This window comes from Coccomyxa subellipsoidea (genome assembly GCF_000258705.1).
Source record: "Coccomyxa subellipsoidea C-169, whole genome shotgun sequence".
Taxonomy (NCBI): Eukaryota; Viridiplantae; Chlorophyta; class Trebouxiophyceae; family Coccomyxaceae; genus Coccomyxa; species Coccomyxa subellipsoidea.
Window position 1 is genome coordinate 160,989 of NW_005178028.1, and position 27,306 is coordinate 188,294.

Genomic DNA, 27,306 nt, shown 5'->3' on the forward strand with positions numbered 1-27,306 from the left:
TAAAGACAACTGTTAAGCAACTGCATTACACCCATTCTGAAGGATCGTGAAGATCGTTCATATCAATGAAAGCCAGTATGCTTAGCACCGCTAAAACTGAAAGAACCAGCGCATCTTGTTTCAGTCAGATTGATTGCTTCATGGGATGATCCAATAGTACATTGCTGCGAATTTGGCAAATTAAAACTTAATGCTGCAGCTGTCGAATGAGGATTTGAAGAATTTGACCAACTCCCTTTCCAAATACATCGCTGCATGTAGCACGCTTTCACATTGCAAAGACAAAAGAAGTGCAATTGTTCGGCGTGCCTGAGAATAATATGTGCTATATTGGCGCAGTATGAAGGGCAGTCTTACTATCCTGCTGGCACCAACTATTTGGCAATCATCCAGTGACGTTCTCGTACAAATTTCCAGATGATTTGTTCATCAAAGCTGAGATGACGTGAATTGGTACATAACATCCTGATGGCATCCACGCAGCTAATAAAGGAAATATCGAGCCTGCAGGTGCACCATCCCGGGACTCAAAATCAGTATATAAAAGGAGCTTTGTTTTGATGTGATTGCCCTTGTTGTCGTCACTTTACTTTTTTTTTTGGGAAGTCAAGCGTATGAGAGTTCATTATAGAAGCCCTGGCATCAATATCTTCTTGAGATGGTTTAATCCTTCCTCATCAGGCAAATACTCTCCTGCCGGCCTTGGAGAACTGCCTGCTAGAGGTGGATGCAGCGTGCACCTCAGGAAGGCAGGGCATCAGCGACAACGGGAACACTTGGCTGCAAGCGTGCACTGCTTTGCTGGAGCATGGCGCTGTCCTGGCGCAGGCATCCAGCTTCCTGCAGTTGGTGCGTGGAACCATTCGATACTGCATCATCGCAGTTTCTCCTATGAACGGCAGGGCTAGCTAAGGGGCAGCGCTGTGCCCGTTCAGCATCCATTTTCACCTGCTGGGTTATCTCAAGTGCGATGGAGGTGACACCTTTTGGTGGGGAGCACAGACTTTTGCTCAGCTCTGGACTCGTGATGTGATGTGATGTGCAGGAAGTCACACAACTTCTGCAAAGGCACCTGGAGAAGAGACCAAGGCTGGCAGAAGCGCTGCTGTGTACCCAGCTGCGAGTTTTCCTGCAGCATCCCGTGGCACTGCAGCAGCTGCTGAGAGCTGTGCCCTCCAACCAGACCAGCCAGAGCCTCGTCTACAGCAGCCTCTGCACATCCCTCACGCCAGGCATGTTGCTTTCTGCATGCGGCAGCTGCCTTGCACATGAATCTATGTGGAACCTTTGCTCGGACATGTGTGAGTTTCTTAGATGAGGGACTCAGAAGTGCGATACAGGAAAGAGTGCCCTCATCTAAGTACAGAAGACTCGTATGTGTCCAATCACTGACTCGGAAAGCTGCTTCCTGCAATGCCTCAGCTGGTGTCGGCAATGACTCACGCGGGTCAAAGGGTTGGGTAATGTGTGCAGGTGGGCAGGCCATGCAATGGCCCTCGCCTGCATGCAAGGGCCAGGCGCTGCAAGTGGTGCGCAGCTGTGCCTCCTGGGAACTCCAGAAGCTTGTCGCTGAGCCTTCCAGCACCAGTTCAGGTCTGTTTTGCCCCTTCGGTGCTGCCCTTGTGACTATTGCATGCAAGCTTGATACCAGTGACTTATCATCTCTGATGCATAGGGCACTTGTCGCCCGCAGTCCTTTCATGGGCTGCATGCAGGCTCAGAAAGAGACCAAATTAGTTGAGTTCTTTCTTGCCCAAGAGAACAGCCGCTTTATTGTGAATTTGCATGTCATTTGCATGCATAATAAATAAAAGGCAAGCCTCAACTGGTTGGCACCCTGAGGGGGCTTCCGTCCTACTGTATCCTAAGCCCGTCCATCTCTTTACGATGCCTGCATATAAAATATCTATTTTGTGGGTGGTGCAGGTCGCGTGAAGCTGGCAGGGCAGCTTCCCTGGCTGCTGCACCTGCTGCTGCTGACTGACTGCGCGCAACCGGAGGGAGGGGACGCCCCCGGCAGCAGTTACGGCAGCGCATGTGACGATGACTCAGCGGCGCGCTCGGAGGGCACCAATCATGGCGGCGTTCCCTCTGGGTCCGGGAGAGAGGGAACGCTCAGCGCAGACCATGCCAGCTCGGGGGGTCCCATGAGGTTCCCCCCTCGCGGCAGACAAAACAGAGAGAGCGCCAATTTCTCCATCATGAGTACCAGCGAGCCCACCAGCGGTGTTGACTCAGAGGTGTGTGAAATTTTGCCAGGAAAATCTTGCGGCAGGTGTCCGATGCATCTATCTCTGCTGATGCCCACAGCTCTTGAAATTAGTAGGAACTAGCTGCTCTTCAATGAGGCCTTGGCTATGTGACAAAGTCTTGGATGGGCAAAATCTCGGATTTTGTATGGAGGTTGTTCATTTTGCTGCAAACAGCGATTTGACATGACTCTAATGGTGACTCACCATGCATGCAGGTGCATGGCTTGCACATGGACAGCGGCTGCCTGGCGTCACTTGATCCGCTCGGCACAGACCAGGCCCCCTTGCGAGCGGCTGCCACAGTGTTGGCACACCTGCGCCACTGCGCCAGCCTCTGCTCTCTCTTGGGTCTGATGGCCGAGCCTAATTTGGGCAGCGCTCAAAAAGCCCAGGATGACAGCACATTCGCCCCAAGCCTAAGTGGCCCTGATGCCAGAGGTACGCCTCTGAACATCTGGATCCTCAGCACTGGTTTTTCTGTAGGGCATTCTGTCTGAAGTTGCTGTGCAGGAGAAGAAGAGAGAGGTTACACCGTGCAAATCACCTAGATGTCCCGCGGCTTTCCAACCGTTCTAAGAGCTTCAGAGAGAGGCGCTCCTCCCTTAAGCGAAACGTGCTAAAGCAGAGAGTGTTGTGTATTCAGGTTGGACAGAGGAGGCAACGCCCCTGTTTGGGTTACTAAGTGGCGGTCAGATGCATGCCGCGCCTGAGCTGGCAACCCTGCATGAGCGTCTGGCGGTGACTAAGCAGCTGACAGAGGTCCTGCTGCAGGCTCTGCTACTGCCCAACCAGGTGCAGGGTGTTCCCTTTGCTTGATCTCACCAAATCTTGATACTTAGAAAGCGTTGTATCATTTGCCAGCGTGGTAAATCATTTTGTTTAGGTGCTGGCCGGGCTGGTGCTTCTTGCTGCCAGTGGAGGTTGTGGTCATTTGGAATTTTTTCATGCTTATGATTGTAGATGTACAAGGTTCCATGGTCGCCACAAACTTGAGTAGCTGCAAGACCTGCCCAGCTATCGACTTTCTCAAAACACTGAAGCATGACAATTGTCTCAGGTTACGGAGGGGATTCTTGGACAGGCAAGAGCCGCTGTGGGGCCCGGCTCAGCGGGAGAGGAGGACGGGAAGGGCAGCGGGGATTGCAGCAAAGAAAGTTCTGTGCTGGATCTGCTGACAGTCCACATGCAGCTTGTCAGCATGCAGCAATCACACCAGGCACCAGGTGTGCTCATGAGGATACCCGTGAAGAGATGCATTCATATGTCTCTGATGAGATGGAGATAAAAATAGGGGGGCCATGCATGCTGCCCTGAGCGTTTGAGCGTCCTCCCCGCGCTTGTGGTTCGACACCTCAGAGCTGCTTGCTTTGGAAATCTCAAATCGTGTTGGCAGTTGGGTGTTGATTTTTCCTTGTAATGCCCGTGTGCAGGCACAGCAGCTGAGCAGACTGAGCCTCATCTGGGCACGGAGGCTCGCCTGGGGCTGTTGCAGATGGTGAAAGCAGCCATGCAGAAGCAGGAGCCTGCACATCGGCGCACACACCGCCGGACATCTAGTGCCTCCTCTGGGTGCGTTCTCTTACCCCGAGGAGTGTTCCCTGGGTAGTCATCTGCAGCCAAAGGCCAAGTCATGCCAAGTTTTGCCAAACTACATGCCAGCAAGAGGAAGTAGGTTGCCAACATGCCAGCTAGGTCTTAGGCAAAAGTGCAATAGGATGGAAGCCATGCATTCACCTCTTCAAGAGGGACATCGCCTTACCCCTCGCAAAGTGAATCATCCTTGTGCTTGTACAATCCCCTTGAGGATTGCATTGATAGGAATCTAATGCATGTGGTAGAGACCAAGCCAAACACATCTTGGTGGCAGATGGTTTGCATCCTGTGCAATGTAAAATGAAGTGCTTCCTTTTGCTAGAGCTGAAAGATCTTTCTGTGCATGCGCAGGTTGAAGGACAGAGAAGGACTGCAGAGCTGTGTTGCACCAGAAGTGGCCGCACATGCCCTAGCCTTGCTGGCAGCAGCGCCTGGTTTGGGTACAAGAGGCAGTGACGATTGTGGTGCTGCCCCTGTAAGTGGAGGTCCCAACAGCAGCTGCAACCCTGAGGGTCCACCTGGAGAGGCAAACCCACAAAATGTGGTGGCTCGGGCTCTGACCTTGGCGCTTGCAATGTATGGCATCAGTCTGGGGGTGAGTTGCTCCTGCCAGAGAGGCTAAAGCGGATAATCTACTGTATACTCAACACTTTTCAGGTCAAGCTCACACTGCAATTATCGCTGTGGCCTGCAAGTGGTCAAGTGCATTCCTGACAAGGGTTGGCTGCTGCAGGGACCTCTGTTGGGTGTGACTTATGAGTCATCTCAGGCAGCTGCTTTTCTTGACGCAGCAGTGACCAAGCTGCAAGAGCGACTTGGAGGTAAGCAGCTCAGTAATACTCCTTCCCTTGCTTGGTAGAGCCCAAATCAGCATGCCATCATCTAATCACCGAATGATTGTTGTCTTGAGATAGTTGCCTCTGTAAGCAGGGCCAGAGCTGACACCCGCACAGCCAGGGAGCCTTTTGCTGGAAGATATACCGGCTGCACCTGCCACAGGGCTTCTAGGCAAGAGGTGAGCAATGCCCAGCAGCGACTTGTCTCTTGTATGTTGGCAGTACATGCACTGTGTGAAGCTCAGTTCTAGCTTGGTCACTGGGCATTTGAAATATGTATCATGCTGCCTGAAGCAACAGGGGTGTTTGTGGGTGCTGCTTTCTGTGGGTAGGCGGGGTACTGACTTAAACGTCCCAAGCTTTCAATGGATGACTATACATCTAAGTAAAACCACTATCCTGCTGCGCAGAGAGCGGCAGGAGCGAGCATGCAGGGGGAGCCCATACAGTGAGCAGCAGCCAAGCGTACATGAGCGAGGCAGCTGCTTGGAACTGCCATCCGCCCCCAGCAGAGAGCAAAGTGCATCTGGTCTGAGCAAGCACACCAGTGCTCCGGCCTCGGTGAGTCACTTTGTACCTGGCTCTAAGCATCACTCAAACCTCTAGCGGTGACAACCCCATTCAAACCAGACAGATCCCTGCCTTTCCTGTACTCAGGAGACTGTGCAAATCAGACCTTGCACGTACTTTGGACACTTGCGGGAGTCCAGGACTGGCATTTGAGGCTGAAAAGTGACCATACTTACACTCGCGAGAGAAGCTCTATGTTGGGTTTGTGAGAACTCTCACGGTGCTAACAGGAGGCACAGGCTCCTGCCAAGAAACGCCGGATTGTCCCAGAGGCTGTCTCGGCGCCGGAGCGGCTCACGGGGCAGTCTGTAGATGATACCCGCACGCTGCAGAGTCAGCGGACTCGCTCAGAGGGCGCAGCGGTGGCGGCACGCAGTGAGTGTGCAGGCTCGGAGCGGTTAGAGGATGGAGAGAGTGCAGGGGAAAGCGGGGGAGAAGAGGAGGCATCACCTCTGTTGCAGAGAGGTATGATACATTCATATCAGCATTGCATTTGATGCATGCATGCAAACAGGCTGCGCCGGCTTGCATTGGCCACTGCAAAACATGTATGTTGAGAAGTAATCGAAATCTGCTCCTGTGCTTTTTGTGTGTCCAGATTGCATGCCGGGAACCACTGCTGTGCCTTTGCTTTGTATTTTGTGAATGGAAACAACAGTTGGCATGCTCATGACTTGCAGGAATGTTGGCAGATCAGGAGAAGGAGGCATGGTGGGAGCACTACATTGCAGTAAAATTGGATCTGGTGGAGAACGTCTTGAATGATGACGTGGCTCCAGAGGATGATGTGGGCTGTCCAATGATGACACCATCAGCCGCTGATGATGTCAGCACACCCATGCCTGGTATGCCTGAAATATCTTGTTTTCAGGCAACTCTAATCTCTGACTCGCTTTGTGTCCCCCTGCAATTGGCAGGCCCCTTGAGAGTCATGCGGAAGTATCCTCTATTGATGCGAGACATTGCTCATTGCAGCATGCATCACGGAGCATTTGCCAATGTGTATCATTTCATCAGAGACCACATCAGATTCAACATGAATCCTAGTCACGCACTGCTGAGCCTCTGCCAATGTGCACCACGTCACCAGTGATCTCTTCACTTTCAAATTTGAATGCTTGCTTTAAAAAAGTCGTTGAATGCAGGCATGAGGAGAGGTTGCCCCATGGCGAAGGGAACACCTTCTGGCGCCGTAGCGAGTTCCATGTCACATCGGCGGATGGTGGTGGCTGACCTGGCGTTCAAGGAGCCCAGCTGGCAGGCCATGCACGCTGCTGCGCTGCAACTGCTGACAAACATACTCCGTGCGGTAAGCAAATGTCCCTGCTCACAAAGCAAGACTGAAGCAGTGTGCACCCGCCAGCCGCTATGCATTAGCATTTGGTTGTTTGATGATTCTGGTAGTCCACTTCCAGTGCCTCCAATGCAGGGGCTGTCCAACAGGCTCCTGTTGACAAGATGAAGCTCCGCTTCGCGCCATTGAGCTTGCGGTCAGAGTTGGATATGTACAAATATCAATCCAGCATCGCTATTTTGGTGAGTACTTTTGGATAGGTGCAGGCGAGAGGAGGCGAAGCAGAGCAGAGGGACGCTCTACTGAGGCCGCTGAGTGAGGCGGCTCCTGAGGCAGAAGTGCTGGCGAGCGTGCGCAACGCTTGCCTGCTCATACAGCCCTCTTGTGGCATGGACACCTATCAGGCAGCCATCTCAGGTGAGCAATCTACTAAATTTAAGAGAAGTGACATTCAGAATGACACGCCTCCTACTCCTATGGTCCGAATTGCACCCTCATGGAAGTCTGAATACCTGTCCTCTGTCAAAGCGTGCAAATGTAGTCCCACACTCATGACATACACAGGCCATAAAGGGTGCCAAGCCTGTTTTATTGGGACCCTGACAGATGCATGGGTGACCATCGGCCCATTGTTATCATGGAATCTTGCAGATGGACAAGTTTCTGTCTGGAAGGGGTCAGACGGCGTGACATCGGCTGTGACCAGCAGTGACATGGTAAATGTTCCTTTTTTAAATCTAAACTCGGTGTCGGTATTGTTACCAAAATAAAATTCTTTGGCTGCAGGTGCCAAGGCGGCACCGCAGGAGGCGCTACCGGTGTTCTTTGCTGTGCGGATGGGTCGGTACCTGTCGGGTGTCGGCGAGCCGCCTGAGCCCGAGCTGGCAGCCGCCTACCTGGCAGCGCTGGAGAGCCTCAATGAGCTGGCAGGGGAATCTACACCCCTCTCAGGTTTGGCCCAGGTTTTATGGGAGTCAAAGTTGGAGTTCCGAGGCTAGGGGTTGGCCCTGCTTCATGCGCCGTGGATGCATTGACAGATGTTGTCCAACTGCACCTGGCAGGAATTGTAATGGACCTTTGGACCAGATAGGGTGCCCCATTGTGTGCCTAAATTGTGCACAGTCCTGTGGGATCGCGCCAGTCCAGCCAACCTGCAATAAAATTTTCCAGCCGCTTTCAGAGCACTCAAGAAAAGGTGGATTGTCTTCATGCAATGTGTGGAAAACCCTGGGGACGCTGTGTAAAAATCTCTGTGTGGTGCGCTGCAGCGGTGCCCCCATCGGCCAAGAAGGGGGGCGGAGGGAAGTCACGGGGAAAGCAGACGCCGCCGCGGCAGCTGCTGGCGAAGCTTCTGCTGGCGCTGCTGGACTGCGGAGACATCGCCATCGGACGGAGTCCCCCCGGCGCTGACTCAGCCAAGCGCCTGATCAGGCTCGTGCTGGCTGGCTTCCCCGCGCCTCACTCTGCCGTCCTCGCCGCCTCGGCGCTTGTCGGCCTTTCGCAGGTGCGTTTACTATGAAGAAGTTAGGATGTGGTGATGCGTCTGACCTTGCAACGCAAGTAAGTAGCTGCAGCATGCATGTGAAAGGGAGAACAAAAGTCATTCTGTGAAGATGGACGTCTCTGCTCAGGGCACAATAGTCCGATACCCTTTGCTTGCAATGGTGCGCTCTTTCTGCCTAAGGATTACTCGAGCAGGGCTGCATTTTATCTGTGAACAAGTGGACGCCTCACAGAAGCAAATGCCGGCAACCGTGGCAGGGAATGCTAGATCTGAAGAGACGGCGGCCGCACTGGGCGAGCGCATTCGACGCAGGCTGGCATGACGCATGGTTCAACGCCGCGGAGACGGCGGAGCCGGCCGCTGCCGTGGCGGCTGCCGAGCAGCTGCTGCGCACGGTCGCCGCCGGCTTCGCTGCGGACGCTGGCGCCTTCCGCGTGTCTGCTGACGTTGTGATCATGGCCTGCCGCGCTGCCGAGTGCTGGGAGGGTGAGTTTGATCCTCCACGATGCCCCATTCTTCACTTCAAGTTTCAAAACAACCAGCTGTTTCTGGTCGTCCTGTGGGAGTCTGGACGATCCTTTTTCCATAGCAGCACTTGAACCTTGCATCTCCTCATACTGTGTAGTGCATTTGTGCGAATCTCCCCGCGGAACCTACTGAGTGAATCCAATATCTTCACAACATTGCTAGCATGCTAGATTCGTTGTTGGCATGTGGTTCATCTTGGCCGGCTGGGTGGTGCAGGGCTGGAGGCAGAGGAGATGGAAGGAACGTTGACAGAACTGCTGCAGCTGGGCGCTGCCGTGCAGGCGCAGTGCACTGCCGCCACCGCCCAGCTGCTGCAGATGCTCACCTCACCGCCAGGTGCGTGGTGATCAAATAAATAACAGTGAAATTCATGGTTCAGTCCTTACTTGCCGAGGGATCATTCTCTTGTGTTGCATGACAGTCTCTTGCGAGGCAGCTCGTTCTATTGTCTCTGGCGCTCGCTCTGCCTTGATCTCTCCTTTCCTGTATTTCGAAAGTCATCACAAATACCGTATGACAAGAAATGGCCGGAATGATTCAATCCAATGCAGGCATGAAGCATCCAGGACCCCAACAACACACGCTATCTTGTTCAGTGTACAATGGCAAATGTAGAGGCAATGAAGACTGAAGCTGGGGCTTTCTGGCGGGTAGGGTGCGAGGGATCTAATGCCAAGGAGCAAGGGGCGCGCGCGAATAGCATTGCGGCTGCATATGGCCCCGATCTGGCCGAGTCGCTGCTGAGCTTCTGCCAGTGGCTGTCAAAGACGCGACCAGGCTTCCAAATCGCGCAGGTATGAGACTCGACTATATGTGTACCGTTGCATTTTCTTCGGCTTGGTAGTTCTGTGATTCTGTCAGTTGCTGTGCTTTTGCATACGATGTTGATCTGCATGGCCAGAGTGCACAGACAACATGCCGCAACCAAATCCTCCAAAAAAAAAAGAAACCTGCCAGTATGATGCTGCAGCTTCCTGCAGGAAGGGGGGCCATCCGGTGCAAGGGTGCTCGCTGCCCAGCGTCGTTAGATTGCCTCATGAAGGTCCCTGGATGATCACTTGGATGTATTCACACATTGTGATGTGCGTCAGGTGGTGGAATTGGAGTGGCAGGCGATGCTGGGCTGCAAGGCGGGCCACTCCATGCTGCTGGAACACCTGGCCGCAGCTGCCAGCAAGGATGCAGGCACAGGCGCCACAGAAGCCCCTATCAGCCTTCAGGTGTGCTTTGTTTTGCGCCTTCTCTGCGACTGCTTCTACTACATTCAGTGATATCCTGACTTGCTTCTGCACTGCTTTTGAACTGCTGCAAAACTGGTGATCTGAGTGCACCATGCGCCATCATTCTGTTTATTCAATCTGGCATTGTTTGTGTGATTTTCATGATCCCTGGGTCGCAGTACCAATGATCCCTGGCAGAAGTGTCAGAACCAGGACCCCTCTCAGCACCTCTTCAAGGAAACAGCGTGCGCTGAGGCTTACTTTATTATACAGAGAGACCCAATGCGCTGAGGCTTACTTCGTTATACAGAGAGACCCAACCCCTGATAATATTCCCCCGGACCCTGGCGCAGGCTCAGGTGTGCGAGTGGTTGGGAGAGGCGTACGAGGACATGGCGGCGCACGGCGTCGCCTCCGCCGAGGCCGAGCCTGATCAGGACGCGGATGACTCAGCGCTGACTGACTCAGCGCTGACTGACCACTCCATGCAGACCGACGACCAGAAAACTGATGATGCAAGGGACGGCCCCCGCACAGCTGGCAAGGTGGGATTCCACTCAAAAGACACAGTCAACCTTGGGAAAGCCTTCGCGTGAAATGCTGGACACGAGGCATTGCTCGCTGCATGTCTCGCTGCATGTTTTGCGCTGGACAACCTTGTAGTCCTGCTGAAATGCTGGCCCTGACACTACATGTGGAATGGATCAGACAGTGCTCCTGGGCCGGGGGAGTATTAATTCGTTGCTGCATAATGTTCACTTGCGAGGCAAACGTTCGTGATATGTCAAGCGCTCCCTCTGATGTCTGCCTCACCGATTTTGGGATGTGAGTTAGTCAGCAAGTTAAATAGCGCATGCTCAAGAGGCCGGTCAGGAGGGAATCAAAATTCCTTGTGAGAGAAAATCTTATGCTGACATCGAAGAATACTTATGTATTCCTCTGGACCCTAAGGCCACAGATGACCTCTAGGTGGGGCAATTATTTACATGACATTCAAGGCAGGGATGCTTGAAGGAAGTCCTGGCTCAGTCTATGCCTTATAGAGCTACTGAGTGCGAGTGTTGGCCGCGCAGGCGCCGAAGCAGAGGAAGCGTTCGCGCAGCAGCAACCCGTTTGTGCAGGCGGCAATGGCCGAGATGGCGATGCACTGGGGCAACAGATTCTCAAAGAGGCGCGCAGGTGGAGCCAGCGACGGCGGTGACGTCAGCGGTGATGACGTCAGTGGTGACTCAGACGATGACAACGGCGATGACCTGGACGATTTTGTCGTTTGCAAGCCCGGCCGCGACTACCGCACTCTGTTTGCGCAGCAGTTCAAATATAGCTGCGCGGAAATGCCCCGCAGCCTCTTCAGGCGGCCTCTCTGAATGTTTGGTATTCCTGGGACATTAAGTGAGTGCCGCAGACAGTGACAGCCCTTAGCAAGAAATGGGATTGTTCCTTGCACAGGTTCTTTCCTACAGGGTTCCAGTCTCACCTTGATGACTTTTTGAGCGAAATCAAAATGCATCGATAACTCAACTATGGAACCACAGTACTAGAAATGCTTTGAATGCTTCTTGAACGCTTATAAGCACCAATATGTATTTGAAAAGTCTCAAGAATTTCTAAGGGTGGCAAGTGAAAGCGAACGTGAACAATCTGCAATGCATGCGAATTGATGGTGGTGCGGTTACTAGCTCGTGTGCATGGATGTAAGGCCTTTCATGTGCATAGGAGTCTTATGCATGGGTACGGTGGGTGGCAGCATGCTCAGGGTGGCAAGGCATGCTCGTGTGCGCAGGAATTAGATGCATCGTGCTGCACGTGCTTTGGGGTGTCACATGTGCGATGTCAGCAAGCGCACGTGGCAGGGAAGCTGCCTGGGAGTTAGGGAAGCGATGGAGGTAAACAAAGCACTCAGACAAGGCAGACTTTGCACAGGCGCCCTGTGTGATGTTTGCAAGGTGTGGTTTGTCCAGGTGTATGCACAAAGAAACAGAAAAAGTGCAGTCCGCAAAAGACTCGAACCAGGGACCCCTTGAACAAATCTCGTTTTGTGTTCATCTGTATCTTCAATATCTGTTCCTGCTGGCGAAGTGTGGAGAAGGTCTAGGAGAACACTGAAGACACCCCAAGCAAGAGAGGAAGAGGAGCAAAACGACAGATCGTCACGTCGGGTTCGCAGGTGGTCACCCAACCCACTACTGGTGACGCCCAAGGCAGCTTTGCTTCCGGGAGCGGACGAGAACGGGCACTTTCAGCCTGGTATGAACGATCCATGCAAATTGTGTCTGCTCTACAAGTATGTACTTCATTCAGGCACCTTGCACGGCTTTCGAATAGGCACAACTTGACGGCTTTCATTACCGGGACAGGAGCTAGTGGAACAGGGTCGAGTGCATTTCCATGCTGCTCTGAAGTGAATTCATGTCGTAATGGAAAGGGCACGTAGCCTGCTTACATTAGATGGTAGACAGAGAAAACATGTACATGTCACTGAAGACAAAATGTAGCCAGTCAGGCAGACTAAGACTTTTTTGGTTGTTCTGCTGGGTGAGACTATTCAGTTGTTAGATCAAAACCCACATCAAAATTCTTGATTTCTCAACACAGACTTTGTCACGGTCAGATGCCAACACTCGGTCATGCCTCGGGCTCCACTTCTGCCTCATCAAGCTCGACATCCTCTTTGGTCGGTTCAGCTCCTGGCACGTAGTCAGGATCCGCCTTCTCCTGGAATGACTGAGTCTTCTCACCAGACTCGTCCCCTTCCTTCAACTGCAACAGATACACCCCGCTCAATAAAAGACCACGCATTTCCACCCTCGACGTTGCTTTGTGCATCCCATGGGACGTCTTTTCATACTATTGTCAAGTGTATAATGAAAGACCTGATTAACACCATTCCAAGATTGATTCATTTTTTTTGGACTCATTTAAAAGTACTCAATAGGGATTGTAGGGTACCTACCGCCTGCTGCACGTCGGGATCCTGGTCACGCTCAACTTGCAACTTTGACGCGCGCTCTTCCATCGAGTAGTTGTCCTGGTGTCCACCAGATCCAGTGTGCTTTCCTGCCTCTGTAGACATCCTGCAGCAAAATTGCAGGCTGACATTGTGTGACGAAAACATCAGCACATCCGCTGAATTCTCACGTCGAAAGAAAAAGAGCACTTCTTGGAGCAGTGTTGCTGTGAGGTGACGGCAACATAAACAACCAAAATAACACTCTGACAACTATCGCAAACTGTAAGAAAGAGACACTTAAAGGTACTTCTTCAACCCTAAGGTCAATGCCGAAGCAATCGCTTTTGCGTTTACCTTGCTAGCGTGTCGTCTGCGCAGAAGGTTGGCTTTTATGAGGCTCTCGTACTTGCACAAATTTGCAAGATGATGCTGGAGTGAGAGGAGAATTTGTTCGATGTGAAGATGACAATCTATCTCCTTATGCGCGGACTTTTGGACCTGACCATCGGAAACGAACGTGGCAAGGCCGTATTGCGGTTCCATTATCATCCCTCGACGTCGCGCAGATCTGCTGCGCTCACATCGCCACGCCACTCAAGCAACTGATATGTCAATTATCTTTGTGAATGCGGTCCGAAAAATACATTGGATTGCTGCAGCAGCATCAGCTTATCTGCCTAGATCCCGCATGCCATGTCAGTGTGTACTGGCCATGATGCTGTGCTTACACGAGTGTGCGGACTGCCCGATCTTTTGAGCCCTCCAAGCAGGCACCAGAGGTTGGTCAGAAGCATGTAATCCATTGTGATAGTTTGCCTTCATGGTCATCTACACTGCGTACGGCCCTAAATACTAGTACGCCGTAGTACTACGCGCATGCATGCACGCACACTAGCATACACTTCTATACACAAGAAATCACTTGACACTGCCAATGCGTGGCAGCCAGTATCACCTGGCAGGCGCTACTTCACAGAAATACTAAATGGGCAACACGAATTAATCTACTGCCACAACACCTGTCAGTGGGGATTCCTAGACACTCCATTGGGAATGCCCAAGCCTGAGCCTTGCCAGTCGACGTTTCTGCATTGTTGTGAGTGTTGCCGCCTTTGGCGACTCTTAAGTAAAACATGGAAGCAAATAGTGTCTATGACCTAACAAATACAAACATCCATTCTCCTTGTGAGGTCCTAAGTGTTTCACAAGAGACTTCACAGCAGTAATTTACAGGTCATGCGCAGTGTCAGCCACTGCATGTGTGCTCATCGCCGCAGCAGCTGTGTCAGACTGGGGACTTGTCTTCCGCTTCGTCTTCCTGCTCCGCCGGGGGCACCACAGGCGGAAAATAATCCCCAAAGGCGCCAGCTGTCGGCGCGTCGGAGCCTGCAGGCTGCAGCGCCAGTCGCAGCGCGGCCTGAAGCGCCACGCAGCTGTGGTCCTCCACCATGCGCGGCGACACCAGGATGCCCTGTGAATTTCAATTTGAGTTCAAATACTACAAGAATTTTTGATGATGCATGTCAAAATTGGCCTGCAAACGACTTGCTGACGGCTCAAAATATTCTGCTACTCTCATGATCACAAATTTGCACTCTCTCTGCACCTTCAGTCTCACCGTACTGCTAGATGTCTGCCTTGGGGCTCATTGAGTCCCTCTAGAATCTCTGTGGGCCAGATCAGGGGACAATCATGACTGTGAGTTAAGACATGCTGTCGCATGTCTACAGTGGTGAAAGGCACCATGCTGGAGACCTGAGGTTCTTTACCCCAGCTTACCTCACCAACAATTGGGAGTTAGAACAATAAGGATCGTTGAAAATGTGACACAAGAAACAAGCATGCACTATTTCGCACTCAGGCAGGATAGGTGCTGCTCTGATCCGGGCATTCAATCCTGCATGCCCAAGTAGCACAGCAAAGCCCATGCAGCCGCCCGCAGGCAATTTACATTCTATAGCACTCGTCCAATTCAACAGCCCCTTGCAGCCCTCACCCCGGGGGTTCTATATCTAACTAGAATCTGACGTGGCTATTAGCACGCATGACTAACCTCGCGGATGACCTCCTCGGCCTTGACCCAGACGGCGTCCCACGCGGCGCGCGTTCCCTCCCGCTTCAGCGGCCGCAGAAATATGACTCGTCCCGGGGGGACCAGCTCCAGCATGCGGCTGCGCACCTCAAGCCCAGCGTTGTACGCCTGCACCAAGGTTTCCAACGGTACTTGTTTGTTTTTTCATGGTCAAATTTCTACAGCTACAAAAGGGAAAGTCGGACCTGGTAAAGACTTGGCTCCTGGCGGTTTGCAAGCTTGGGATGCTGTGCAGCTCTAGGCAGCAATTGCTCACTTCATATGTGTGTGCTAATTGGCCTGAAGCGATTATGCATGTCTTTGTAAAGAAGAGATCCTGGTATGAACAGTGACTGGCGCAAGCAGCACCTTTGTTTGGTGTGAGCTGCATAGCTGCCAAACCAAAGCCACACAGCTCAAAGTATTCATGGAGCACAAAGGCCTGTGACCATGTTCCCACGGGAACCTGCGTGGATCCAGCATGGAGCGTCATGCAGCTCACAATTGCCACCATCAAAGATATTTGAATCTGGCAACAGCTTCTTGCATGAGAACACAGCCCAGTAGCAGAGTCAGTGAAGACAACCACTCGCCTGCAGGACCTGCATGGCTTCTTCGGGGACTTCTGCGTAGCGCCAGAAGAGGTCGCCGGTGTGCTCGTGGCGCATGCGCTTAGTCAGCCCGCGCAGGAACGCGTCGCTCTTGTTTAGCTTGCACAACGCCAGCGACGTCACCTGCCAAGCACAGCAATCGACCGCAAATTCTTCACTGCGCCTTCTTTCTGTCATGTCTTTCTGTCAAGTCTTTCTGTTAAGCTTGCCCTCTGTGCCTGTCAAGAAGTGGCTGTCAAGACATTGTCCAAAAAGCTGTCTGCGTTCTCCAAGGGAGAAAAATGTTCAGTCTCTGATCTCATCACATGGCAGTGGTGGTGAATCAGCTCAGCATGCTTGAGAGTATCTTTCTGGCACGTCTATCTCCTAAGCTCTGACTAACATGTCACACCAGGCCTCGATGCATGCAGAGGCAGGGCGCACAGCACAGCAGCGGCTCGTCAATCCGCTTGCGCTGTATGTTAAATAAGAGGCTGTCCCGAGCTGCTGTGTATCTTACTCAAGAGGAGATGATTGGTGAGGACGCATGACATAGCAGGAACCCAGTGTCCTGTTCTGATGGCGACTCAGCGCACTCAGCGTCCCTCTTGGCTCTCATTGCATGTGATTCTGCCTGCAGAATCAGAGAATAAAAGATCTCAAGGTGATGCATGATTCAAGAATTTTGGCGTACCATTTGGTCGATGAGACGGCCGAGGTTGACGACGGAGACACGCGGAACAACGTCCTTGCCGACTATTACGCTGGTGACGAACGGCTCCACCAGGCGGCTAAGATTAGTGCTCATCAGGCCGCCGGGCGGACTCAGCGCCCAGCAGTGCACATCTGGCAGCAACAGAGCACGAGTTACAAGCACGCTTTTATTTGAGGTACCATGTAAGGAGACACAGTAACACCCCGGATTTGAGAGTTCCTTTGTGTGTACCAGAGGGCCTTCTATCCTGTGAGTTCAGGACAGTCAAAATAACCTTGCAGTGCACGTCTGGCAGCAGCCGAGGACAAAAGTGTCCCTGGCCACAGAAGGCGTGACTACTACACAGCCTGGGAGCAACAGGGCCCAAAGGTGTCCTACAGACCGTTTGAGATCAAGAAATCTATCCTGGTCACAAAGGCAGGAAGTATCTTAGGGGTGTCATTGTACCTGGTTCTGGGACATGAAGACAGCTCGGCAAACAAGGCGGCAGGGGCTCATGAGATTGTTCTTTGACTGCATTGGCGTTGCATGAGGGCTTCAAGGTTCACAAGCAGGAGCTGGGGACAATTGTAGGCAAAACTGAGCAAGACACCCCCACAGGTCTATGCCTATGCGGGCATCTCCCTTTACCTGTCACCTACCTCAAACAGTGATCCTTGTCATGTTCAGCACAGGCAAGTGAAACAGCACAAGAACTTATAGCAAGTTTAGGGGGCGCACTGGGGAATCGGCCGGAGAGGTGCAGGGCCATAAGAGCGGCGGCGCCGGCCCCGAGGCTGTGCCCGGTGAGCACGAGGCGCCAGTCGCGGCAGTCCAGCTTCCTCTGCATCAACGCCGCCACATAATGCTGCGCCCGCGCCTCCGCGTCCTCTCCAGCATCCCTGTCACACCAATACAAACATCGAATTTAAACCTGTAACTTTGTTCATTCAAAAATCTCCAGGTCTTTCCCCTTCCACCCTCTACTGCAACGCTTTGTGAGTGATGCATTTTTAGCGCTGCAGACCAGCATCATCCCTGCACCAGGGAACTGCACTGCTTGGAACAGTTTCAAGACAGTCTCTGAACTCGAAGCAGAGGCAGCTGCAGTGGACAGCTGCAGACCAGCTTCCCACCAGGCACACTCCTTCCCCCAAAACAAATACTGGACTGCCTTATGCAGAGCCCGGGGAGATGCGCAACTCTCATACATCTGGAGATTGGCACTGTGTTTCCCCAGTACGGGGAAAACGCGCGACTTGCTCTCTGCCTGTGTGCTACTCAGGCTGGATTGCACGTGTCCACATACCAAAGAATGGACAGCCAAAGAGGTACCAAATCACTTTGGCAACAAGGCAGACAGATGGCGCCAACCATTCAACACTAGAACATATCTTTTGTCATTTTGTGGGTATGGCAGCATAGCGCCATGAAGCAGGATGTCATAATCCTGCTCTCACAATCCAAGGATGCTGTATCCCTTAATATACTCACAAAACGGGAACAGCACCATCAAGCATCAGAACGGCACTGCACCACAACGTGCTCAGGTTCATGCAGATGCGCTGTTGCAGGGCAGCTGCATCCCAAAAACTCCATGGTGCTATCCTCCTTCAGCAAAACAAATGACACAGCACGCAGATACTACAGGAACCCACTTGGACATGACCTCCTCCGCCGCTGACTTGGACATGTCGCCGTAGTCACCGCGCAGCAGCGCTCCCAATACTTTGTTGTCCTCCATGTCCTGTGCGAAGGCAGTGGTATCATTACCTCTCCATTATCAAAGGTGTAGCACTTTCTAGATGAAAACTGCAAATCAAGCATGTGCGCTGCAGTTTCCAGTGTCAGGCCCAAGATCGTCAGCAGCCTTTCCTTCTTATGCTCCACGAACAGCAGGTCCCCTAGTAAAGCCCATGCATCATGAAGACTCTGCCAAAACTTTATAGATCTAAGGGAGCGTGCTCTCGGCCCCCGCCTTGATGCGTGCAGCATTCTGTTTGTGCCTTGAGGGATAGCACAGCTGCCATGCATTAGTAAACATTGCTGAGAAGGATGAGAAAAGACAAAAAAAACCACACCTTCAGAACAGCGTCGGCTGCCGCCTTGATGCCGGCATGTGCGTACAGGTGCCCGCCGGAGCCGTCGCGCGCTCTGATCTCCCCCGGCAGCCAGTCGGGCTCCAGGCGCACCGGCTCTGCCACGCTGTCCGTGATTATGTCCTCCACCGACGTGGTCCCCCGCAGCGCCACCACCACCGACCTGCGTTGAAGAAAGGGGTGTTATGTAGGGTTTCAGAATTGATGTTCAATGAGGGGACGGGGGTTTCTTCATCCTAGAGCTACTGCCAAGGACGTGCACCGAATTATGGCGGAGGTTAGTTTCCAGGGTCCTTGATTCCAGTTTCCTGTTTCCAAGTAAAAACAGGGGGAGCTTATGTCATGGCTAGCGCCACCAATATGCGCTGAGACGACCGAGGAGTTGGGTGTCGAAGGAATATTCTCCCTCGGTCTGCTATAGAGAAATTTTACTTGAGAATAGCAGTATCGCAGGGAGGGACCGCGCCTGCTCTGGTGGTCCAGGGCAACTTGCTGCGCACAATTTGTACTGAACACTGTTGTTATAATTTGGTGCCCCTTGCCGCAGAGAAGGTAAGGGGTGTTGAAAGGGAGGGAACGCGCATGCTCTGGTGGTATAGGCCACCTGGCTGCACACACGGGTTACTAAACACTGCATATCATTAGTTGACTACCCCTGCTGCGCAGAGTTGGGGGGTTTGCGAGGGAGGGAACGCGCCTGCTCTGGTGGTCCAGGGCAATGAGGTAGGGCAGGTGTGACAGCGCTGCGTTGGCGACTGACAGGTAGATGATCTCACTGCTGTCCCCCAGCTCCCGGATCACGTTCTCATAGTACAGCCGCTCCACTAGCGAATTCACGTCAGCCCTGTGTCACCAAATACTCAATATTTTCTCATCGTCTTTTCGTAAATTATTATGTTACTCTGGTTGATTTTTTGGCATATCAGTTCTTGTTGTAGTTTTTGCAGCAACACCTTTGTGGCTACACTGGCAGCCTCGGCGATGGTGCTTGGAGCTCTTATCAGGATTAGACCGTCAATGGAATGCATGTCTGTGAAAAACACGAGGTCTGATTGACTGAATAGGATTCGAATGTCAGGTACAGCCAGACTCAAATAAAGCCAGGCCCTGCTCTCCCGGAAGATGCCCAGCGCGTGCAGAGCAAGGGAGGCATGCAATGTTCCAAAGTACCAAATCTCCTGTGCATATCTCCATGTGTCAGCAGCTCTACCCATATCACATGCGTTTAGAGTCCTGCAGGTCAGGATGCTGTGATTCGACTGCTGTCACAAACTGCTGTCACCTGTTGAGGACTTCCAGGTTGCGCTCCTCTCGCTCGCTGGTCTCCCGCCCGATCAGCGCCGAAGCCATCGAGACCCACCAGTTGCTGCTGCGCTCGCCCCCGTACCCATATACCCCTGCCTGTCATCGAAACCATAAGCAAAATCAAAATCAAACTCAAATCAAATTAAAATCAAAATCAACTTCATCCGCCACAATGCCGCAGCATGTGGGAACTCCCCCGTGTCGGTGCAAACATCAAACTCCCCTACCAGATGCTATTCTGTGCCAGTAATGCGGGTGACTGTAACACCTTTGCGAGAGCTGTTTGGGCTAGCCATATTGCTAAAACATGACACAACAAGAAGCAGAGCGCCTGGGAGTGCAGGGTTGAAACTGAATCGCCCAAGTCAGGTCCTAGAAGATGCTTCTTCTTGTCACATCCACGATTTGACGGGCAGATGCCCCTCCATGCCAGCTGTCAAGCCTCACTGACATCACATATCACATCTGCTGATGACCTTGGCAAAAGCGCTTATAAGCATCTTAAGAGTGCAGCGGGCAGAGCTTGGCGCACCGCAAATCTGCTGAAGTGCTCCACCTCTGACAGGACGGCTGCCTCCACCTTCCAGTGCCCTCCCGTGTACAGCTGCGTCGCCTGCTCCTGAGACATGGAACCTCTGCACGCACAAATCCAAACCTACTTCAGTTTTCATTTTTTGACCAAGTGAAGCTTGTTCTGGACTTCTTCAAAAACCTGCGCTTGGAGGCGCAAAAACATCGAGCCATGCAGATCTTTCTGTCTGCCCCAGATCCATAACACACTGCGCAAAGTAAGGATTGCTCACTCAAGGATGCTTCCGACCACACTTTAGCGCGATCAGCCTTTTGCTTTCATTGACATGGGCTGAGGTGAGAAGGCCTTGTGGTAAACGCTGGTAAGACAGCATGTTGCACCCTGTCATGATAGACATTGAGGATCACAACAGGTCAGTCATCTTGTTTCACGCTCACCTGAGCTCCTCGTCCATGCCGGAGGGGGTGATGCAGGCCTCCCGCAGCAGCGCCATCTGGCGCAAAAACTTGCCCAAGGGCCTGCCCGGCCCTTCCAGGCCCGTGTCGCGCAGGCTCTCAGCAGCCCCCGTCTCCTGCAAATGCAATGTGCTGAACTTCTGCATTGGCATACTGCATTGCTGGATGCCAGGATGGTCTGCCAGAAAACGCCCCTTGCAAGAAAGGCCTGTCTTCAGTCTTGCCAAATCATTGTCGGTAGGCTGGACCGTCATCTCTCAGCTTGGGTGGCTCAAAAGGGACTTGAGATCCCTTTCGGACCCATTTTGCAAGTCAACCCCTACGGACCAGCCTTTCAAGGATGAGTTAGCAGGGCCCCAACTCCTGGACTGCAACATGTTGGGCAATGTCCGGCCCCTGATACATGGGGCACTGGTAGAATAATCATGTTTTACTCAGCCCTGCATGTGAAGATTTGATCAGTCATTGCTACACGCTCTCAGAGAGTCCCCAGGAGAGGCAATACGCACCCCTGGCTCGGGGCTCTTGTGTCTATGCAGCAGGGCTTCTTCCTCGTCGCCTGCAGCGCCGACGGCCACACTGCTCTCCGTAGCACCCGCGGTCAGCGAGGCATCTATCTGCTTCAGTGTCACTGCCTCCTCCGCTATTTCTACCTGGATGTCTATCAGCACGTCCTGCGCACACAGCCATCAAATAAACTAATGCGTGGGCTCGGCACTGAAGTGCGTCCTGATGAAAGGTTCTGTGTCATATCAGACTCCAAGAGCAGGGTCAAGATGATTCTGCACTGCCTGCGCTTGCGTCGGCGCTTGCTCTGCTGCTACATGCGAAGGTTGGCCAAAGATCCGTTTGACAGGTACCACACTGCCAACATTCCGCAGTAAACCAGACTGAGCTTTTGACTTTTAAACTAGCATGTACCAAGAGAACGACAACCTTCCCCAACAGTAATTATCCAGCCTCCCCTGCATGACGACGTTTACCAAAACTGTCTGTGCACCCCACTTGACTGCTTGCAATGTGCTCCAACAGGACATGCGCCTTCCACAAGATGCAGGATTGCCTTGAAGAGGCCTGGTATCGACGGGGTACACCAAACAGTTTTTGTCACTCTTATTATCGTCATCCTCGTGTTCCCAAGCTATAGGATTAGGTGCAAGGTCTCAACGGCACCAGCATGTACCGACAAACACACAGACAACACACTGCACCAAAGGCCACACCAGGGCCCCCACCTTGTCAGTGACTTCCACCCACACAAAGGCGCAAATCCACGGTGCTTGGCACCTGGCTGTATCAAAACGGCCCAAGCAACGCAGTACACCAGAAATCATACCATCGCCAAACCCTGGTTGTCACTTCCCCACTAACAGGGTTGCTGTTAGTAGGTGCCTGCACCTGGTTGCATCAGTAGGGCTCATGCAATGTGCTGTCGCATAATTCCTGTGTCCAATCCCACTTTCCCACAATCCCACCTTCTCTGTGACTTCCCCCCGCACAGGGCTGCTGCTCGACGGCCCCTGCAGCAGCTCGCGCGACCCGCGGCCGGAGGTCGATATCGGCAGCGCGCGTATCGTCTGCGCGCGTTCCATCAGCGAAACGGCCTCCACCCGCGTGCCCTCCCCCTCAGCCGCCTCCGCCACGCACCGCCGTATCCGCTCCCTAATAATAACGAAATTAAACTAATTCCATGTTCTGAATCTGCTAAATTTAGAGTAGTACCTGAGAAACAGGCACGATCTCCTCATGACCTGCCAAAACCCAATTTCAGCTGCAATGTAAGGGGCTGGGGGACTCAAAACAACATCAGATTTACAGATATCTAGAGCAGAGACTCGTAATAATTTGAAAGCCCCTATGTGCGGACCACTCTAGTCTATGTCATGGCGAGGATGCAAGAGGGATCAGATAGTGCACAGAAGGCAGAGACAAGGAATTAAATTCACTGCACCGGGAGCTCTTTGATCATGGCAGTGTTCCCTTTTGCATCCAAAAGAGCGCCGTCCAAGCTGCCTTTCAACAGTGTTGCCACCATGAGCATTCCACCCAGCACAGTGTCTTCTTTATGGGGCAGGCAGGAAGCCTGCACTTGTGTGTGGGCCCAGGGGCGCTTACCTGCGCGCCTGGCGCTGCAGGGTGGCCACTAGAATAAGTGATAGTGCGGTGTCAGACGGCGTCAGATCAGCGCGCCCCAGCAACCGCGTCACCCACCTAAGCAACCAAAAAAACACTTCCTTACCACGGAGAATAATGCGGATTTTCGTTGGCACACCACACGCACATTATGCAAACACTTGTTGCATTGCATCAGGAGAGACCAGCACCACATGCAATTTTCAAATTGAGCGCATATGCAGATTATTGTGCCATTTGGAGCGGTCTCCAGATTGTAGAGGGCGCCAAGAAAGTGCATTCTTCCAGGATGCGGACGATTTACCGTGCTATCCGCCGCAGCGACCGCTGCCTCTCCTCATCCGCTGCTGGCTCCCTCCCTGCATGCGCCATGTGCCAGATTTACCGCTTCTCTGATTGGCATATTTCAATATCCTTCCAAATTTGTTGTAGCGTCGCATGCAAAGATGAATAGGGGGTTCAGTCTAATCATCAAGCTCTCAGATCCTGTCATGCGCTACCATTCTTGCTGCCTAGAGACTCTGCAACCCAGTTTTATCCGTTCTTTCTCTGCAAGCACGGTATTGTGCATGCTTTTGATCATGCATTGCAAGCCAATCATGCGGCAAGGATGACTCACCGCACTGACAGCAGATCCAGCGCCCGAGCCACAAGAAGCGGCGCTCCCATTCATCTGCGCCCTGATGCTCCGGCCACGCATTGTACCACACAAGAATGTTGAGCCTGCGCCCACACAGGATTCACTCCAACGACAATTTTCTTAATTCTTTGTTCTTGTTCCTCATGACATTGCCGGCTGTGTTAGTACAGCACTCTTTTCTTGTCAGAGATCTTTTGGGATTTGTTTGTATTCTCATGAAATTGCCAACAAGCAGACATCCTCTACAGCACTCCTAAGTCCCAATGTGTACATGCTAAAACTTCGCAGCAAATGTATTGGACAAATCTCCATCTGGTTGTCTGGAAAATGGACGCACAAGAATCAGCTCGGTAGCTCCATCAGGCCATACCTTGCATTAAATGTCTAGGCAATGCTCCCCTCTACATGAATATTTCCTACCTGCTCCTCAGAGATTGCATGTGTGTGCCTATGGCCTTTTCAAAGCAGTTGGGTATGGCTGGTTGCGCTAAGAGAAGGAAGTGCATCAGAAGCTAGCAAATTGGCAGGCAGGGGAAGGGGATAATGGCTCACAGGATGACGATCTGGAAGACCCAGGTGAGGATGACTAGGATGAGGACCTCCTTCTTTGGGTTAAAGATCACCACCTCTTTCACCTTGCAGCTCACGTCCACAGCAAGCAGCACGTATGTGCCAAAGGCTGCATCCAAAGAAACCCAGGATCAATCATCCATCCAGTGCAGAAGGTATGAGTCAAGGACAGTCACCTGTCATTGTGCGTGTGGTGGCAGGCACTTTGTGCGACTCATTTGTAAAGCTAGCTTTCTGAACAGGCTTGAAGTGTGGAGGTGAAGGAAAGCCGTGGCAGCCTTACCTGATGCAAGCAGCTCGCAGACCACGTTCCCAAGCCTGAGCTTCAGCAGCAGCTGTATGTTGCTGCGCTTGGACAGCTCAAAGATACCGCCTGCAATCATGATTGGTGAAGTCAGCACATAGAAATATATGTAAACTCGGTTGGAAGCCATGTGACTTCTTTTCCATACTGTGCACAAACAAAGTGAAGCTCAGATTGCTGCTTGAAGATCCTGCAAGGGGTTACCTTGACATCCCACATAAATGAGCAGCAGCTCCAGGATGAAGCCACATGTGAAGCAAGCTAGAAGCAGTGCTACTGTAAGCATGTAACCAAAGCCTCTGTCGTGACAGATCTGTGGCATGTCGACTATATCATGGCTAGTGATGGCAATAGCTACTATCCAGAAAGCGTGGAAGATTGCCGCTCCGAGAGCAAAGAACGGAACATCGTCGGATGCCGTGTGAAATGCCCTTCCGAAGATCCAGAGTGCTGGCATTTTGCTGATTGAAATGGTAAACTCCTCGGCTGCTAAACCTTGTCTCAGCACCTGCCCAAAAGTAGAAAAGCAGGAGCAGGACAGAGGTTTTGTCGCTGTCAGGCGTCCTACAGATACTTGTCACCGTGTAAAGGTCCATCTGCTGGATTACAAAGCTGCATTCTAGCAGACCAATATTGTCATGGACTGTTAAGGTGACGTACATGCCGACTGAGAATAAAGAGATCCTGCCATCTAGTACCGGCGAAAGAGCTGGATAACCAATATGAACTCTGTTCTCGCGAGGCGCCGAGAGACTTCCTCAACAGAGGTCTGCCCTGTGTGTCAATGGACTTGTCACTGCACATGCATGTGCATGCACCAGGGTTTAAGGAGCAGGGTTGTTTGTCGTACCCCTGACTCACGGACTTGATTATAACACTCAGTGCCCTTGCATGCAATTTTGTGGGGAGTTAGAGTTGGAGGTAGAAGGATGGCTCATCAACACGACTATTAGTCAAGAGACTTACAGTATGCTTGCTGGCTATGGGCCGGTGCCCGCATCAATGTTCCTGTATGCCACGTATTATTACTGATCGTCGTGGCACCATCATGAGCTCATGTCTTGAGAAAACTGTTCCTAATCAACATAAAAAAACCAATGGCTGCTCGCTCCAGCCGCCTGGTGTGCAGCACCCAAAGCACAAAGCCGCCCGTCAGTGCTCGGGCAGCGCAGCACCACGCTTCCCATCGGCCTTCCTTCCTTTGCAAGAGCGCCAAAGGCGTCTCCCAGTTGGCTGTTCCAGTCACACAGCCAGCCTGCCATGAGCGCAGCAAAACAAAGCCGCCTCTAGTGCTCTGGCAGGGCTGTGCCGCGCTCGAGGTTGGCCTTGATCTCCTGCGTGTGGGCGTCGAAGGCGCGGGCGATCTTGCGGTTGAAGTGCGCGTTTCGGTCGTTGATGAAGTCGACGTCCTTGTCCGGCTGGAACGCCCTCCGGCGGCTGTACTCGGCGCGCTTGGTCTTGCGCGCGTCCAGCTCAGCAACCATCGCGTCGATCTTGTCCTCGCCAACCTCCGGCGCCACCTGCGAAGGTCGTTATCCGAGGGATTATTAGGGTTACAACAGGGTCTGGCCCTTTCCTGTAAAACGGATCTCTTCTTTGAACCCTGAAGATTAGGCACCTCCGGGGCCACCTGCGGAAACTGCCGCAAAATCTCACCACAGTATCTCATCCTAGGTGGTCTGTTCCGAAGGGAAACGGTCAGAGAAATCATTCTGCCCAAACTGGGTGCATCGCTGGCCCAAAAACGTGGCATGACAGCCCTGCTGTAATCTACTGTGATCCGTATTCCATGACCGCACTGCCCTCAGAGATTAAGCCTGATCATGGGAAGCGATGCTGGCCACTCTGGGCCCCCAACATGTTGCTGCAAGCCTGATCTGCAGACTTAGTTGCGCATTATGCGGTGCTTTTTACGGGATATACGGACAGATGCGCACCCCATAGAGCATGCTGTCGGCTGCGCGGTAGAACTCCGGCGCGGTCGCCTTCATGTGCTCGTACTCCTCGACAGACATTGACACGTTGGCAGTGCGGCGCTCGTAGGCCTCATAGAGTGTCTTCGCGTTGAAAGAGGCAACGCCCTGCGGCGCCGGCTTCTTCTGCTTCTTCTTGTACTGCGCCTCCGCCGCGTCCGCCGTTTCCAGCATGAACGCCTGTGACATGGCAGTCGTGCTTAGTGACTTCCGTCTACACTCTTATACACGCTTATACTATTAACATTTCACGCTTGTTCCAGCCCTCAAGGCTAAGTGCCTTGCAGCACCCTCTCAATAATCCCTTCCAGCCACCATCCCTGCCGCAGCCTTCCAGCCCAACTCTGATGCAATATGCATGAACCGATGCCGTACGACTGGGGCAGATGTTAGGCATGGTTTCCACCCATGCAGAGCGCCTTCCCCAACAGGAGACGTAGAAAATTGAATGAGCTGGGCCACACTGATGAAACTTTCTTTTCACACTTCACTCACTTCCTCTGAGATGCACCCAAGATCCAGCTCTTCCCAGACCAAACAAATGCACACCTTTTTCTCGTCGAGATTCATGCGCTTGAGGTCGGCCTCGCGGCGCGCCTTCTTCTCCTCAAACCATTTGCGCTTCTCGCCGGCCTCCTCCGCACCCTCCGGCCGAGCCTGCCGCAACACAACCTTCTAAATCACTTCTGTCGGCAATACATTCAGGGCTATGTTCGTAGATGCACTGGAGTGCAGCTCAGAACCATTTGCACCAACGTCAGGCTACATGGAGCTATTCAGAACGGCAACAATGGGGCTTCTGAAGCTGCGAACTCATTTTCTGGGAGCCCATGGTGACCTCCCAATCTCTTTCAACGGTGCAAGAAGGAAATCCCTTCCTGAATGGGCACGCTCTTACCCATAATCCCAAAGGAGGTCATGGTGTCCATGAGCCCTTGCATGCAGGGGGCACTGAGAAAGAAAGAAAACAGAACTTGCCTGCCGCCGCTTCTCTGCGACCATGGCATCCTGGTTGGCCTTGCGGCTGGCGCGCAGCTTCTGCTGCAGCTCCCACAGCTTCTTCTGCCGCGGACCCATGCCCGCCGTCGGATCCGCGCCCTCTGTGTTACACCCCACAAAACGCCCTCAGCATTGCTACTCCAGCGGTATAGTACAATATGTTTTGCTTCCCACCCCCTAGCAATTCCGCATCC

The 27,306-nt window shown here is 52.7% G+C and overlaps 5 protein-coding genes across 5 annotated transcripts; 2 read left to right on the forward strand and 3 right to left on the reverse strand.

Moving 5' to 3' along the window:
- Positions 1 to 468: 468 nt before the first annotated feature.
- On the forward strand, positions 469 to 11,164 carry COCSUDRAFT_57535 (hypothetical protein; the record flags this gene model as incomplete). Its single annotated transcript, XM_005644871.1, has 24 exons — positions 469 to 510; positions 682 to 849; positions 1,046 to 1,198; positions 1,482 to 1,593; positions 1,927 to 2,240; positions 2,468 to 2,690; positions 2,896 to 3,044; positions 3,334 to 3,475; positions 3,683 to 3,821; positions 4,197 to 4,320; positions 4,579 to 4,666; positions 5,092 to 5,210; positions 5,482 to 5,716; positions 5,932 to 6,096; positions 6,397 to 6,560; positions 6,812 to 6,962; positions 7,332 to 7,496; positions 7,814 to 8,049; positions 8,307 to 8,535; positions 8,794 to 8,913; positions 9,232 to 9,371; positions 9,669 to 9,797; positions 10,151 to 10,342; positions 10,871 to 11,164. 24 exons carry the CDS (start codon positions 469 to 471, stop codon positions 11,162 to 11,164), a joined length of 3,993 nt encoding a protein of 1,330 aa, XP_005644928.1.
- Positions 11,165 to 12,422: 1,258 nt separating this feature from the next.
- COCSUDRAFT_57536 (hypothetical protein) lies at positions 12,423 to 12,870 on the reverse strand (the record flags this gene model as incomplete). Its single annotated transcript, XM_005644872.1, has 2 exons — positions 12,423 to 12,557; positions 12,751 to 12,870. The coding sequence occupies 2 exons, from the start codon at positions 12,868 to 12,870 to the stop codon at positions 12,423 to 12,425; spliced, it is 255 nt and encodes an 84-aa protein (XP_005644929.1).
- A 686-nt stretch (positions 12,871 to 13,556) lies between these two features.
- COCSUDRAFT_33961 (hypothetical protein) lies at positions 13,557 to 13,991 on the forward strand. Its single transcript, XM_005644873.1, has one exon. The coding sequence runs from the start codon at positions 13,624 to 13,626 to the stop codon at positions 13,906 to 13,908; it is 285 nt and encodes a 94-aa protein (XP_005644930.1). The 5' UTR covers positions 13,557 to 13,623; the 3' UTR covers positions 13,909 to 13,991.
- A 41-nt stretch (positions 13,992 to 14,032) lies between these two features.
- On the reverse strand, positions 14,033 to 24,219 carry COCSUDRAFT_67340 (alpha/beta-hydrolase; the record flags this gene model as incomplete). Its single annotated transcript, XM_005644874.1, has 19 exons — positions 14,033 to 14,218; positions 14,801 to 14,947; positions 15,412 to 15,552; positions 16,103 to 16,254; positions 16,844 to 17,004; positions 17,761 to 17,849; positions 18,184 to 18,364; positions 18,663 to 18,693; positions 18,855 to 19,045; positions 19,484 to 19,602; positions 20,039 to 20,141; positions 20,476 to 20,609; positions 21,003 to 21,167; positions 21,969 to 22,155; positions 22,609 to 22,704; positions 22,931 to 22,985; positions 23,246 to 23,349; positions 23,819 to 23,945; positions 24,120 to 24,219. 19 exons carry the CDS (start codon positions 24,217 to 24,219, stop codon positions 14,033 to 14,035), a joined length of 2,469 nt encoding a protein of 822 aa, XP_005644931.1.
- Positions 24,220 to 25,426: 1,207 nt separating this feature from the next.
- On the reverse strand, positions 25,427 to 27,190 carry COCSUDRAFT_18532 (gcip-interacting family protein-like protein; the record flags this gene model as incomplete). Its single annotated transcript, XM_005644875.1, has 4 exons — positions 25,427 to 25,660; positions 26,078 to 26,293; positions 26,663 to 26,758; positions 27,083 to 27,190. 4 exons carry the CDS (start codon positions 27,188 to 27,190, stop codon positions 25,427 to 25,429), a joined length of 654 nt encoding a protein of 217 aa, XP_005644932.1.
- Positions 27,191 to 27,306: the final 116 nt, after the last annotated feature.